The sequence below is a fragment of the Centruroides sculpturatus genome, unplaced genomic scaffold (assembly GCF_000671375.1).
Source record: "Centruroides sculpturatus isolate CEXI.00-Female unplaced genomic scaffold, Cexi_2.0 scaffold311, whole genome shotgun sequence".
NCBI lineage: Eukaryota > Metazoa > Arthropoda > Arachnida > Scorpiones > Buthidae > Centruroides > Centruroides sculpturatus.
This window is the reverse complement of record NW_019384505.1, coordinates 603,475-618,310: the sequence shown is the minus strand read 5'-3', so window position 1 is coordinate 618,310 and position 14,836 is coordinate 603,475. Positions and strand designations below refer to the sequence as shown.

Below are 14,836 nucleotides of genomic sequence, written 5' to 3'. Positions count from 1 at the left end.
GTTGTAACATCATATTTAAAATTTAGATAAGTTTATTAAAATTTACTTTTCTTTAAAAATGTATTTTGTAAAGATTTTAATCAAAACATAATCATTTTTGATAGGATTTAATAGCAACATATTACTGTGTTACACTCGAACGACATCAATCAATGTTTTTAAAATAGCAGCAATAATTTCGTTAATTCCTCTTAATATAATGTATTGTGCTCATCTTTTCTCTCTGGAGACAAATCATCTTTACTCAAATTACTGATACATAATGGATATGAATAATGCAGATATGACTCCAGTTGTGCTTTGGAGAAGTTTAAACAGAAGTTGTTTAATCATCTTACCGATAACATAAATGATTTGTTAGTATGTCTGGACGAAATTTTAAAAATATAACAACATTAATTTACTAAATGCATCCGTTTGATTGTCAAATCTTTTAATCCTTCCCATCTGTGATTTTTCCCAGAAGAACTAATTATAAATTGATGAGTTTAAATTCGAGGTTTAATATATTTTAATATTTAAAAAAAAATAAATATACTTATACGTATAATAAGCAATTGATCAGTATATTTTAATGAAAATAAATATATTTTATAGCTCTTCTCTCGGGTACTTTACGCACCTTTCAAGTTCATGCGTGCGATGGAGACGAATTAAGGATCGAATGCTTTCCAGATACAGTTATCAGCATCTATTTAGCACAATATGGCCGCAACGTGCCTTCATATCAGCTTTGTCCCCCAGAATTAGCGGGAGAAAGCTATTTCCTGGATAATGATACCACAAATTGTTTCGCTTCGGAAGCTCTCAGGGTAAGATAAAAGTTTTAGTCTACATTGGTGTTGATTTTCTATTAAAAGATAAATAGAATCGTTGATGTAATAAGAATAGAAGTTGAATGAATAAAATTTTGTATCAAAAACTCATAAATCTTCCTTAAATTAAATCATTTTTCTTCTTTCTTTATCCATAAAGTGGTTTTAGTATTGTTAAATGTTATACGAAACTTTACTAATTTGCACTTGGGGAAAAAATATATTATATATGTATTAAAGTAATTGGGTTTATTCTAGTGAATAATTAGCAAGGAAATTAATTTCAGTTTACTGTAAATTGTTCAACTTTTATAAGAAATTAACAAATAAATAAAGCTTTGTATTTACTTCACGCTCAAATCAACTTCGAATTCGTTTAGTTTGTTGTAAGTTTGCATTAGATAAAACATTCCAGCATTTAAGAAGCGCTGTGAGAATTTGGAATATCTTAAAGTTGGACTGAGAAATGGTGCGAAAGTAATTCTTTTATTTAAAAAAATCTTTTCTAAAGTACAAAAAAAGGGGAATTGTATCTTAAGATTCTTTTCAGATCTTCAATTGCTTTTATTCAATACATTTGCTTCTAAATTTTTTTTCCTATAACTTTCCCGACTTTTGTTAAAGTAAAGTAAGGTAAATAAGAAATAAATCTACTTTACTGTGCTTTAATTAAATTAAAATCTTATAAAGTTTTTTCTAAAATATATAAAAATCATTTTACTTTAGTTGTAGTTTAGTTTCCTCAATAAAAAAATCATGAAATAATATTAATTTTTAAATATTCTATTTACTTTATATTACCTCTAAACATTTTAATTAACATGAAAATTAAAAAAAAATTTGACACTTATTAGCTTAAAATTCACTTTGAAGGCATATTGAATAATGCTGACATCTTCTACAGTTAATTAAATAGTACATGCGCTTTAATTAATTTTTATATGCAAATGGTTAATGAATTGCTTTGTTCTGAATTGCAAATCGATGACTAATCACGTTATATTGATATCGTGATCGGCATGATATCATAGCAATCTAGTAATTATTAATGCTACTATGACTAACTTTTCGTCAATATGATTGATCTTTTCTCAATATATCCCAATGCTTCTTTAATAATACAAAATGCCTTTTATCTATATATATATTTATATTGTTAATTTTTATGTATTTATATGAGTTTGAGGTGAAAGAAATCTTTCACACGGATAATCTTGATGATCAGTATAGTATTCCTTCTTGCAGACAATTGAAGCTGCTTGCAGGGAACAACAAGTTTGCCAGTTGACGACGTCTCCAGAATCTTTTGGTAGCGACCCTTGTCCAGGTGTCAGGAAGTATGCTGAAGTAGCATTCAAATGCCGACCGAGTAAGTAAATCCAACACGTAACTTCGAATCGACTTTGAGTGAATACCAAGCAAAAAAAAAAATGGTTGTAAATTCATAATTTCTTGATAATATTGCTATTAATTTTATAATATAAATCTTTTGTATGATTGAAAAGCTTAAGATATGCATATAAACACATATGTTTCTGTAACTGACATCAAATGACACGCACATCACTATATTTTGTGTGCAATAAATGGTCAAAAATTAAGACTTATATATTAAAAAAAATGAAATTTTATTTTCTTATCAATTTTAATAACGTTTAAATTTAATTAAAATTTATTGTTCTGACTTTTTTTCTTTATTATAATACCGTTACAGTACATTTATACTTAAGTTCTTAACAACTGTAAAAGCACTCATCTTTTAATTTAACCTTTCAGAAATTTAAATATTGAATTTAATTTCATTTTTTTTTAAATTTCTATAAAATTTCCATTTATAAAATAATTAAAAAAAAGCAATTTTCACTAAAGAAATTAATGAGTTAAGACGTTTTAATTGAATCTGTCAATGATGATAGTATTTAGTGGAATAGTCAATAAAATCGTAATTTGTATGTAGTGTAAGTGATAGAAATTTAGTCACTTTACAGGTTTTTTTTATTGTCAAAAATCCTTATTATCTATTATTTAATTAGCTTCTTTTAATTGTTCTTCGTAACATAATTTCATTTTTGCATGTCACTAATCGAATCTGTGTGAAGACTTTCTAATTCCAACATTACACAATTGAATTTATCATGTTTAATAGTTCTTTCAAAATCGAATGTTTAATTTGTGCCTGTCACCAAGAGAATGTTTGCCTTCTTTTATATATTAAAGATAATTTATTTACACGTTTCCATTCTATATCAAATAGAAAATACATTGACTATTTTTGAANAATATATATTTAAAGGATTTATAAAATTTAATAAATATTCTTAAAAATTTTTTTAATTTTTTCGATGAAATTTTCATAAAATTTCATGTAAAAATGAAGGTTTACCATTGTAATTTTTCGATAAGGTAAAGTAATTCTTTATCATCTTAAAGAATAAGCTCATTTTATGAATGTGGAAACTCTAAACGGTTTGTTGGTTTTCAAAACATCCATTTATTCAGATATATATAAAGTACATACACATATATGTTTATCTTGTAAGTAGCCAGTGATTATATAATAAAATATATGGTAATAGCTTTAAATTTCAAAATTTAAATTCTAAAGCTATTTAATATTTAAGTTTACTCCATCTTTCATATGGATTTTAACTTTTTAAATAAAAATTTTTTTTTTAGAATTTTATTATCCTTTACTTAATCTTCGAGTGTTCTGAATTTTATTGCATAATTCCTCCTTGATTTTTTACTAATTATTTCATTATTTCTCTTTAATTTTTAGTGTTTTTGTTAATTTAAAATAACGTTTTTATTTGTTTTATAAGCTTTTATTTTATAAATTTTTTTCTTGTTTTGAATTTTTGTTGCATGTTCTATCGTTTATGTCATATTGTTGCATATTTCGATTGGAGTTTTGGTTGTTAAATTTTTAATTTCTGGTAAGAATTTAAGTGAAATTTTAAAGTTTTTAAAGTCATTCGTTAGAATAATGTTTTTATAAAAAGAGTTTTTACTATTTTTTAATTATTTTATATTATTTTTCCCTTAAAATCTGGTAGCAAAGCTGCAATTTCGTTCAAAGAATAATAGCTAAAAAATTCTATGTTATAGAATAAAAATGCATTAAACTTATTCTAAAAATAAACGTAGGCAAATAATAACTATTTTTTTTTTAACTTATTTATCTAGCAATTTACTAAATTTAAACGTGTTTAAAATATTAATATAATTATTAATTTACTTGAAAAATTTAACTTTTAAAAAATTCCGTTTTGGATTCCTTAATAAAAAGCCAGCTTCAATTAATCATAACTGCTACTTTGTGTTAAAGAAAAGTACAGATGTTCGATGACAGATTTTGAGAAGAACCTTATATGATGTTTATTAGGGAGAAACGGGACCTTCGGGATATTTAAAACTTTATGACACAAAGACATCTGCTGCTGTCTCGTTACCGAGAGCTTATCTGGACATGTAGTTGGCTTTTACAATCTTTTAGCGTACTTGAAACTTCCCAAATATCTCTTGGCATTTAAAGACTTCAGCTAAGATTTAGGAAAAGCTTCAAAGTATCTTCTAATTTTGTTCGTTTGCTTTTTTATCTTTTTTTTATACACTTGCAATGCGCTGGAACTTCAGCACGACGTGGTATAAATATATAAAGAGAATAACCACGTTTACCACGTTAAAAAAACATTTTATATTATTATTAAAGATAGATTTCAGTGTATTATTCGAGTGTGGAAAGTAGATTCGATACGAGAAAACAAATCTTATTTAAGGATTTGTCGATAGTTTTGTTTGAAAGTACGTTATTAGTTGACCATCCATAAAAATCTCTAAGCCCATATCAAAATAACAAAAGCAATCTAGTAACCAATACACCAGATGTACCAATCATCGATGTGGAAAAAAAATACCTGACTGTTTCACCTGTGCCACTTATTGACAGCATTTAAGTGGTATCGGTAACCTAGGCAACTCTTCAAAACTTTGATTGGGGGGGAACGATTGCTCTGTTAATGTTTAGCTAAATAAGGCGTACGAAGGAGAATACTTGCATACAAAAATTGTTATGGCATATTGTTTCTGCTTTAGTATCATTATATAGATGAGTTTATTCGTGTATTTAATTTATTAAAATTCGATAATTATTATGGTAATGATTCTATAGTCTTGTTGATGTTTCAATTCCTACGATGTATGAAACGTGGCACGTACTTTTAACGTCACGCAAAATTACGTGTTAAAATACTTGATTGGTAATTTCAAACTCTTTTTTTTCTTTATATTCGATGTTACCTGTAGATATATTTTCACGTAACAATTTTTTTTGTTATTTTTTATGAGATCAGGAATAAATTTATTTATATTTTTTAAATCATTTCTATATTATTGACTAGAAAATTACTGTTTATGNTGTGTAAATAGGAATAGAAATATTATATATTATTGAATTACACATTCTATTTATTTTATAAATAATTTTTATGTAAAATTTCAGGTACCTTCTATAACAAAATCGTATGTGAGGGAGATAGACTTCGTCTTCGATGTCACAAATCCTTGAGGATTGTTATTTATTCGGCTGCCTTTGGTGGAACACATTATGGAGTAGCAGAATGTCCTCAGCCAAAGGATTCAAAAAATCAAGGTGCCATATGTTTATCTTTATCTTAAAATAATCTTTAAAAAAAAAAGAAATTAATATTAACTTTCGTATTGGATGTCAAGTATTACAAGCTTCTCTTTCTCCATTCGTGAACGAATAAAGATACCTTTTAGGATAAGAAAACGTTAATTTAAAGACACTAAACTTCTATAAATTAGATATAAATAAATTAAAAAAAAACTATCCAGTAGTTAAATATTAAGAAAACATATATATAACCCTATAAAATTTGATATTTAAGACAGAAAGATGAAGTAAATTGATCTAAAGTTTGAGACTTTAAAGAATTTAAAACAAGTTTAACACAATGGAGTCTTTGTAATTTATTTTTTTATTACTCCACACTTGTTAAATGTCTTTTAATTGGTAGCAACGTAATAATACTCGAATAAACCGCGAGATTCTTTAGAAAACACTTCTTAAATTACCATCATTGGTTCTAGAGTATTTTTTTTTTCTGGAATTTTTTTTTTAATTTTTTGAAGTAAAGCATCTAGCTTATACAACGTGAAGAATGATTAAATGGCATATACAAAAGACAAACTTCTTTTATGTACAAACACGCTATTCATCTTGTCACGGCATTAACAATAAGACTTTGCAAGGAACAAACTGTCTGACACAAAACGCGTGTTCAATTTGTCCTTTACAATTCTCTAACACTTTAAATATATATATATAAAGCTAGACTTTAAAGATAAAACTATTGACTAACAGCATTGTATACCTTTTAATGCATTTTTTAAATGGAAGAAAATATTCTATGAATGGATTTTAATACCCAAAAAATTTTATGATGCTTACGAAGATTAAATATCTTTGATATCTTTTCATCTTCTAGACAATCTAAATCGTGTTGGTTCCTTTCTTAAGATTTCATTTTTTTTAAATAATTTAAATTATAAAATTTACTTTTATTTATTTTATATCTTATATTTTGCATCTGTTATAACGTTGAATGATATTTTTCTTCTATGTATTAAAGTAATTGGGTTTATTCTAGTGAATAATTAGCAAGGAAATTAATTTCAGTTTACTGTAAATTGTTCAACTTTTATAAGAAATTAACAAANATAAATTTAAAAAATTAAAGAAATTTTCCATCTTTTCTTCGGGATTTTCTTTACATCTTTATCCCTTTTTATTTATTTATTTATTTGCTTATCTTTACCCTTCCTCCCTCCTTATCCCTCCGCATCCTTTCTATAAAGAGAGGATGCGGAGGGATTTAATAAATAAAAAATGAATCATTCTTTTATAAAGTTTAGATTTTTAATTTATTGAAAATTCCTTTTATTTTACTTTATTTTTTTAATTTAATTAAAAAATTTACTTTTATTTATTTTATATCTTATATTTTGCATCTGTTATAACGTTGAATGATATTTTTCTTCAATTATCAATGTAATAACGCTTGATCATCAATAAAATTTAATTTACTAATTAAATTTTATTGATGATCGAGTCAATAATTTAATAAATTTTAATTAAATTCCTAATTTAAAATGGATATTATTTAAATAAAATTATATTAAATTTAGATTAAAATTTTTATTTTAATTTATTTGCTCCGATCAATAGTTTTTATCTCTTCTAACTTTTTGAATTTTTAGTCGATTTCTAAGCAATTTAATAAAATAATTTCATTAGATTTTGTAGCCTCTTTCATAAGGGGCCTTTTAATAAAGAGCTATTTAACATGGACGCATTTATAGGGGCCTTAAAGGCTCAGACGTCGAGTTTTTCGAGTCTCGGAAGGGCCCCACTGATAACGTTTTACCGAGGCCCCTCAAAACTTTCAGTCGGCCTTATTTGGACCTAATAAACCATCGTGCTTTTAAGAAAATCAAGATCTTGTATTAGATAATTACATTTTAAATTCAACAGTAACGATGAGTCAAATAGGAATGAACGTAAAATGATTCATGATTTGGAGCATTAAGATTAAATTCCACTTTAAAATTCCAATTGTCATTTACCATTTTAAGGTTCGAGTTCATCGAAGCGAATTGCATATTTGCACAGCAGTATTACACTTTGAATCGAAATCACTTAGCACGAAATAAACTTACAACTGTTCAGCATAAGTGTATAACAAAAGCTATTACTTACAGCTGACTGTCAAGTAAGTTATGCTACTGAAACTGTCATGAGCAGCTGTCATGGGAGAAGGAAATGTTCTATCGGAGCTGATGTTGGAACATTTGGAAATCCCAGTTGTCCTAAAGGCAACAGCCTCTTTCTAAAGGTGGTATATACATGCGGTAAGTAACCACCTGATTGATTCTCACGTTTTTATATACATTCAAACTCCACTATTATACTATAAAAAATTGATTAAAAATGTAATTCTTTAGTTCCTCGAGAGATATTAAAAGATTTAGATTTGGGAGGAAGCGAAGATGGTAAAGATCAGCCTGATGATAGTGATTACACGGGTTTTATTGAGGCACCACGTTACGTTCCAGTCACGCCAACGTCTGCAGATAGAGGTTTAGAGGACTCTAAATTTACTCCATCGTTTAAATATGTTCCGGGTAAGTCGATATTTAAATCAAAGTAACAATTTTAAATTGATTATTACGATACTTTAAAGGTATACGCGAGCTTCCTAGTTGATACAGTATATTCCTATACGAAATTCCTTATTCTACGTTTCGCTGAAAATATTTTATTCATTGGTTTACCGTGTACTAAAAAATCATGTCTGGAAAATAGGAATTTTAAGAGAGATTTATGTAAAAGTCTGTAAATTTTCCAACAGGATCTAATATTTTGAAAGTCGTATAAAAACTAGATTTGTCTTTTCTATTTTTTTTTATTTATTTTGAATAACTTTAGGTATTATGTGGATTAGTATAATATAAAAAATATATTATTGAATAAAGTAAAGGTCCTAGTATACTAATTAGAAGTCCATCTAAAGCAGTGGTTCTTAACCAGGGATCGGTGGACTTGGAAGAGTAAAAAATCAACTTAATTTTGTGTTATTGTGTTAAGAAAAAGCACGTATATCACTATATCATGTGTTTTTTTTAAATTTTAATACGTGTATTTCTATATAACTGGTTGTAATTTTATTTTATGCATTTAAAAACACTATTCCGAGAAGGGATCCATGGAAGAAAAAAGGTTAAGAACCCCTGATCTAAAGGGAAAAACGAGAATGAAACATAGAAATTGTGTTTATGAAAGTCATGGGTTCGGTTTCTATTCTGGTATTAACTTTTTGTTTGAATTTTTTTTTATTTTCTAAAGTTGTTTAGTCGTTTTGATCTGATAGTCTTCGACGATAAGGGTGTGGATTCGGATCCCACCCGACAAACTACTAAATATGTATTTTTGTCTTTGGATGGACTCGTAGTTAACACTAGGTTTTGGGTGGTCTTTATTTATTAATATATTCATATAAGTCATTGTAAATAAGTGACACCCTTCTGTTACTTGTTTACAACGACTTAAAGGATAACCCTTAGTATATTGACACGTCCACCCAAAGACCCAGACAAAAAAAGAATGTAAAATTTGGCATGTTATCGAAGAACGTAGGTGCTGATATCAAACAGTGATCTAACCCATTTATTACACCACTTACAGGGTCAAATTATATATTTTTCATTTAAAAAAAGTATACTAATAATAAACTAAGATTTAGTGATATTTTAATTATTCAACACACGAATATATTAATTAAAATGTTACAGACCTCGGCAGAGATGAAATCAGAACAACTCAAAAAACAGATATTCAAAGCGATGAGAACATCGAAGAGGAATTTCCAGACGTTAACTGTACCGTGGTCGATGACCAAAAAGTCATTGGGTTCCTGACAGAATGGATTTCCGCTTACAATTTTATCAAAGGTGAGAAGAATATTTATTAGATTTAATCATAGAGAGGAACTTGTTAGAAATAGCAAATCATTTTTCGTGTCTTGAAGATAATGTTACTGAATTATACATAATTAACGTATGTGAGCTTAACAGAATACAAAATAGCTAGTACTATGTTTGAAGAATAATAGTCATTGTGACGCAATTAAATTGTTTTTGAACTATTTATAATGACTCTAGGCATCACGTGTTAAATATAGATTAATAACGTTCCCTTACTTTATTTTTTTAATTAATAAATCATTTTAGTTTCTGTGTAAGATGATAGTTACTTTTGTTGAATATGGTCTAGTATCGATCTTCTATAAAAATATATTCGTTAGTTTAACAATTGATTAAGTAATTTAACTGGTGCGTTAAACAGTCCGTTACACAAATGACAATTACCTAACCGATCGGTTAATTAACTGACGTTTTCTTAGAGTCTGATTGATTTAATACTTAATTACATTTCCCATGTAAAATTGCAATTAATATGGAAATCAATTGGGAAAAGATATAATATGCTAAATGCGTTAAGTATATATAAAAGTTATACATGGTACAGGTGTACATATTTACACGAAATCTTTATCAGATAAGTATATATCTGTGAAATGTGTGTGGTGTATATAAGAGGTTTTCGTCACATATACATAAGACATACAAAGGATATATAAGACAGGTATTAGAATACATATAAATATAAAGTATATAATATATACTTTAATATATTAATATAATATATAATATAATTAATATAATAATATGAATATAAAGTATATAATATATACTTTATATTCATATGTATTCCTATATCTGTCTTGTACATCCTTATAAATGCATATCTCCTATAATATAGCAGATATGCATTATGTATAATGTATATTTATTTACCTGAAATTCTCGTAAAAGTATACACCAATAAGTATATGATTTTTCCAACGACCCTCCCCTAATTAACCCTTGACCCTTTCAAAATTCCATTATTCTCAGGGTAGTCTAATCGTCCCAGTTGTGAATCCCTGATATACAGGTTTGTAATATAATTTAATTGACATGTGTATATAAAATTCAAATGCATTAATTATAATAATTTAATTAATACAGTAATTTGAAGATATTTTAACGTAAAATGTTAATATAAACACCACCCATCTGATATTTATAGAAATTACATAAAAACATTTTTTTTTAAAGTATAATATTGATTTAATTTTTTTAAATTACGTCTTTAAATGTTTAAAAGGAAGCCGAAAATATTTATATTTTTATAAAAGGATTTTGCCTTTCAGAAATCTTTGATGTATTTGAAAGGGTCACATACAACTCTAATCCTTTTTCATCCCTTTTTTTTCGTCCTAACGAAACAGGAGGCACGTGACATCATTTCATTTCATCAACACTCACAAAAAAATCGTTGATCTCCAATGACAAATATATTTTTTCTTTCTTGAATTTTTAAATATTTTTAATAACAAACACCTAAAAGAACAATTTTTTTTTAAATTTAAAGTGGTTATAAACACATTTATAACAGTTTAAATTTTACATATGAAATATTTATGAATACAGGAGAATATTTATGGACACTTTAATCAATTTTCCTAAATTATAAAATATAGTAATGAAACTTTAATTAATTTCCATTCATTTTACAACAAAATATTAATTAAAAATATAATTTTTATATATTCCTAATCTTAAAAAGAAATTAAGAAAAATTCATTGGTGACTTTTGAGCTATTGTTTTGTACTATGTATTGTTTGAGCTATTGTTTTGTTTTTATATAAAATAATAATTAATGAATTCTTATTTATTTATTTATTTTTCTTTTATAGAAAATAAGGAGAAATTCATTCTGTACTTGACGTTAAGTTTGGGAGCCGGTCTGTTAACGTTTATGGTGGTTCTAGCAGTTAGACTATATATCTTGAAGCGAAAAGAACGCAAACGAGCAAATCTTAACATTACTGATACAATTCCAACTGCATTTGGGGAAGATGGTTCTGATTTAGATCATTTCGACACCTCCGATCGACCCGATAATGGTGTCGACGTCATCAGATATGGGACCAACAGGTCAACAATGAGAAGACAAGATAGCGATACCTATCCAAGAGCTCCTATGGGAAGGAGTCTCAATAACTATTACTATAGTTAGTGAGATGTGGACAAAATCTAATTGTATCGAGTACAACAAAACTGGTCATATCAGTACAACATAAGTCCCATTATGTACATGTGTATTATAGAAATTGTGATCTATGACTTGATCCTGACCCTGATGGATATGCTATTTAGATGACCTATGTTCTGAAGATTTGATCGTTTATCTCCAGTCATTGAGGTATGCAGTATTCATTAAAAAATTCCGGTGGAATTTGAGTCATTGTTGATACTGATGATGATGATGATGATGAAGACAACTAATATAAGTCAAGATCTATTGGTTGTTTTTACTATGTGCTTCTGTGCTTCAGTCAGGAACTACATGGTTGTTTCGTTTATAAAACACGTTTCCTATCCTGAGTGTTTGTGCACTGTAGCAGTTTATATTCAGTGTCTTCCTGATTCATATCAAATTACTAAAGCTCAATTTTTTAAATAATGACCAATTATACACAAATAAAAAAATTTTGTAAATTTGTTTTCTTTGTGCAATAACATTTTCTTAAATTAAACCATGATGAAAATGGTAGAGAAAAAAAATTTGATTGATATTTGAAAAACCCAATTCGTATTATGAACTGAGTGTATAGAAGAATAAAGTTCTTACAGTCATTACAACTGTTGTATATAGTTACTCATTTTATTGTAAGGCCTCAACATTTTTCGGAGTGATAACACTGTTACTTGTATTAATTCAGTAACATCTGCCAATACATAGTACCTTATATATATATTGTACAAGCTGCTACTGTGCACAACCGCTGTATACAGAACTGGAAGCCCATAAGTACAGTATTGAAAAAAAAACAATATTTCATTTAGGAAAGACTGTATTGTATGTACATTTGTTGTTGTTGTTATTGTCGAAATTTTTTTATTTGTTATTTTTTTATTTGCGTTCTCACATTCAAGAATGCATTGAAGTAGTGGATTTTGTTTTATTTTTTTTCTTTGTTGTTTCGAAATTCTTTTATACAGAAAACCATGTGACAACCAAGCATATCGAAGCATATCTTTAGAAAAATGTGTACTTATATATATATAGATTAGTGGTTCTTCACTATTTGAATGGCCAGTATCGATTTAATGAATCGAGTCACGTTAAAAAGGAATAAAAATATTTAATTATTACAATCATCATTTATAAGATATTTACTTTATTTTCGTATTGTTTGAATTGCCTCGAATTATTAAATCAGTACTGGTCCAGAACCACATTATATTCTCACGTAACTTTCCAAACATCATGTAGAAATATTCTCACCAGTAGTTTTATGTTAAGAAATCTTTGTCATACAAATCACTTTTAATATAATTTATATGGAAAATTGTGTAAACATGAAGATATTTAGTTTGTAAAATCCCAAATGATCCTTCTATTCCCAAAAATTTAATGGGAAGATAAGTTTGATAACGAATCCAGTTGCGTGTGTTTCCATCATAACCGGAACAAAACTCCTGTTAATTACGGAAATTTAATTGTCAAGAATATCGTATTTTATTTATTACAAAAATGGATAAAGAGAATTAAAAGTTTGTTTTATCAAATTTATTTTTTAAAAAGTAAACTACCTTTAAAATTTGGAGAAGGGAGGAAAAAAACAAAAATTGATTCATTTGACTACAGCATCCAAAATGGTGAAATATTTAGTAAATATTCGTTTGATCTCTGCAATTTCAATATATAATTGATGTTGTTTATTCTCGATTCTTTTAAGTATGCTCGACTTTACATATAATACATAAATGAAAACGAACTCTCTACAATTTCCGTTATAAAGAGGATCGTTGTTGTGGAAACGTTCGCATCAGTTCGATTGATAAATTGGCAAAAAAACAACACATATCTTCCTTCATCCACCATTTTTTAAGCCCTAGAATATTATAAAGGTGACTTTTTGTAACTGATTTCAGTACAAGAATGTCTTCTTAATAAAACAAAAACATGTAACATAGTATTGTGTGGTTTATGAAACGTTAAACCAATTAATAATCAAAGTATAAAAACAATAATAATTTTCTACTCTTAATTACGAAATTTATTCAATTTAAACAAGTTCTTTAATTAACTTATATATATTATCGCGAATAAAAATTATTGTATAAAATAAATATTATTAATTTCACTCGATAATACGTTTTATATTAAGATAAAAAGAAAGTAACAATTTACTTTATTCTCAAGAGAACAAATGAATATTTCGAATTGAATTAAAAATAGAGAAATTTAAAATTCCCTCGAAACAATATTTTTAAAGATCATTTATATTTATTTAACTTAAAAGATTATATTTTGTTTAATAAATGTTGACGAAAATAATTGGTTTTAGTTGCAATTAGTACAAATGGATTTTTAAAATTATTAATGATTCGTCTTAATAACAAGAGACATTTGCAATTCGTTTCATTAAGAAACTATCCCATGGTAAATGTGAAAAATTAATGATTTGTATAATTTGTATATTAAAATTAACACCTTAGAAAACACATTTGCTAATGGTATTATTATTTTACTTAAAAGTTTCTTTTAAGAACTGCGAAACGTAAAGGAGAAAAAAAAAACACAAGAAAAAAATAATAGTAATCAAATTTTATAATTTGAAATTATTATTATTAAACAGTTAATCGTATTAAATGTAATTAATGGAAATGATATCAACTAAAATGCAAATGAAGTAAGCAGCATTTTCAAATTAGTAACAATTTAAGGCATCATCCTCTTGATCACCTATCAACTAAAGAAGATAAAAACGAAGAAAAGTAATTAAATTAACTAAAATGGTAGCTTGTTAACATTGATAATTAACTAACTGGATTTTCCTTTTGAAAAATACAATTTTTTTTTGTTTTTTTTGAAAATAATGTAAATTAAACGTTAGACGAATTAAACGAGTTTTTATCTTCTCTTCTCATTTACGAGTTTTGCCATACATCTTATAGTTTTCATATGAATTTTCATTAAATTTTTATTGTTTTTTAAATGTAATGTAAAGATTTTCTGGATTTAGAAATTTCCTGAAGTTTTTCTGAGTTTATTTATGTAGACGAATAACTAATCCTCCTCGTAGACCAGATGACCAGGGTGGTTTTTATTTTATCTGATACATACTCTTCGACTTATCCTGTTTGTTTGACCCTACAACTAGCAAAGCTCGATAATTCGTAGGTGTTGCAAGTAACACCATTACAGTCCTTGGTCACAATTACTAGGACAGTACTGGAAGAAGGAGGTTCGGTATTACCCAATTGATGTATGGTGAAATGTATGTAAGAATAGAGGAACAGGAAAATTATCCAGGTTTAGAAG

General features: G+C 26.9%; 1 protein-coding gene across 1 annotated transcript; it reads left to right on the top strand.

Moving 5' to 3' along the window:
• The first annotated feature begins 262 nt into the window (after positions 1-262).
• Positions 263-13,480, top strand: LOC111622187 (protein eva-1-like). Its single transcript, XM_023364533.1, has 8 exons — positions 263-320; positions 598-812; positions 2,061-2,184; positions 5,317-5,466; positions 7,599-7,748; positions 7,842-8,021; positions 9,189-9,347; positions 11,199-13,480. Exons 1-8 carry the CDS (start codon positions 263-265, stop codon positions 11,519-11,521), a joined length of 1,359 nt encoding a protein of 452 aa, XP_023220301.1. The 3' UTR covers positions 11,522-13,480.
• The last annotated feature ends 1,356 nt before the right edge of the window (positions 13,481-14,836 follow it).

Bases quoted from the DNA above. Each gene is read 5' to 3' on its own strand.
- LOC111622187 (XM_023364533.1), top strand. From the start codon at position 263: ATGGATATGAATAATGCAGATATGACTCCAGTTGTGCTTTGGAGAAGT. The intron at 321-597 runs GTTGTTTAATCA...TATATTTTATAG, and splicing joins TTGGAGAAGTTTAAACAGAA to CTCTTCTCTCGGGTACTTTA. The intron at 8,022-9,188 runs GTAAGTCGATAT...AAAATGTTACAG, and splicing joins ATCGTTTAAATATGTTCCGG to ACCTCGGCAGAGATGAAATC.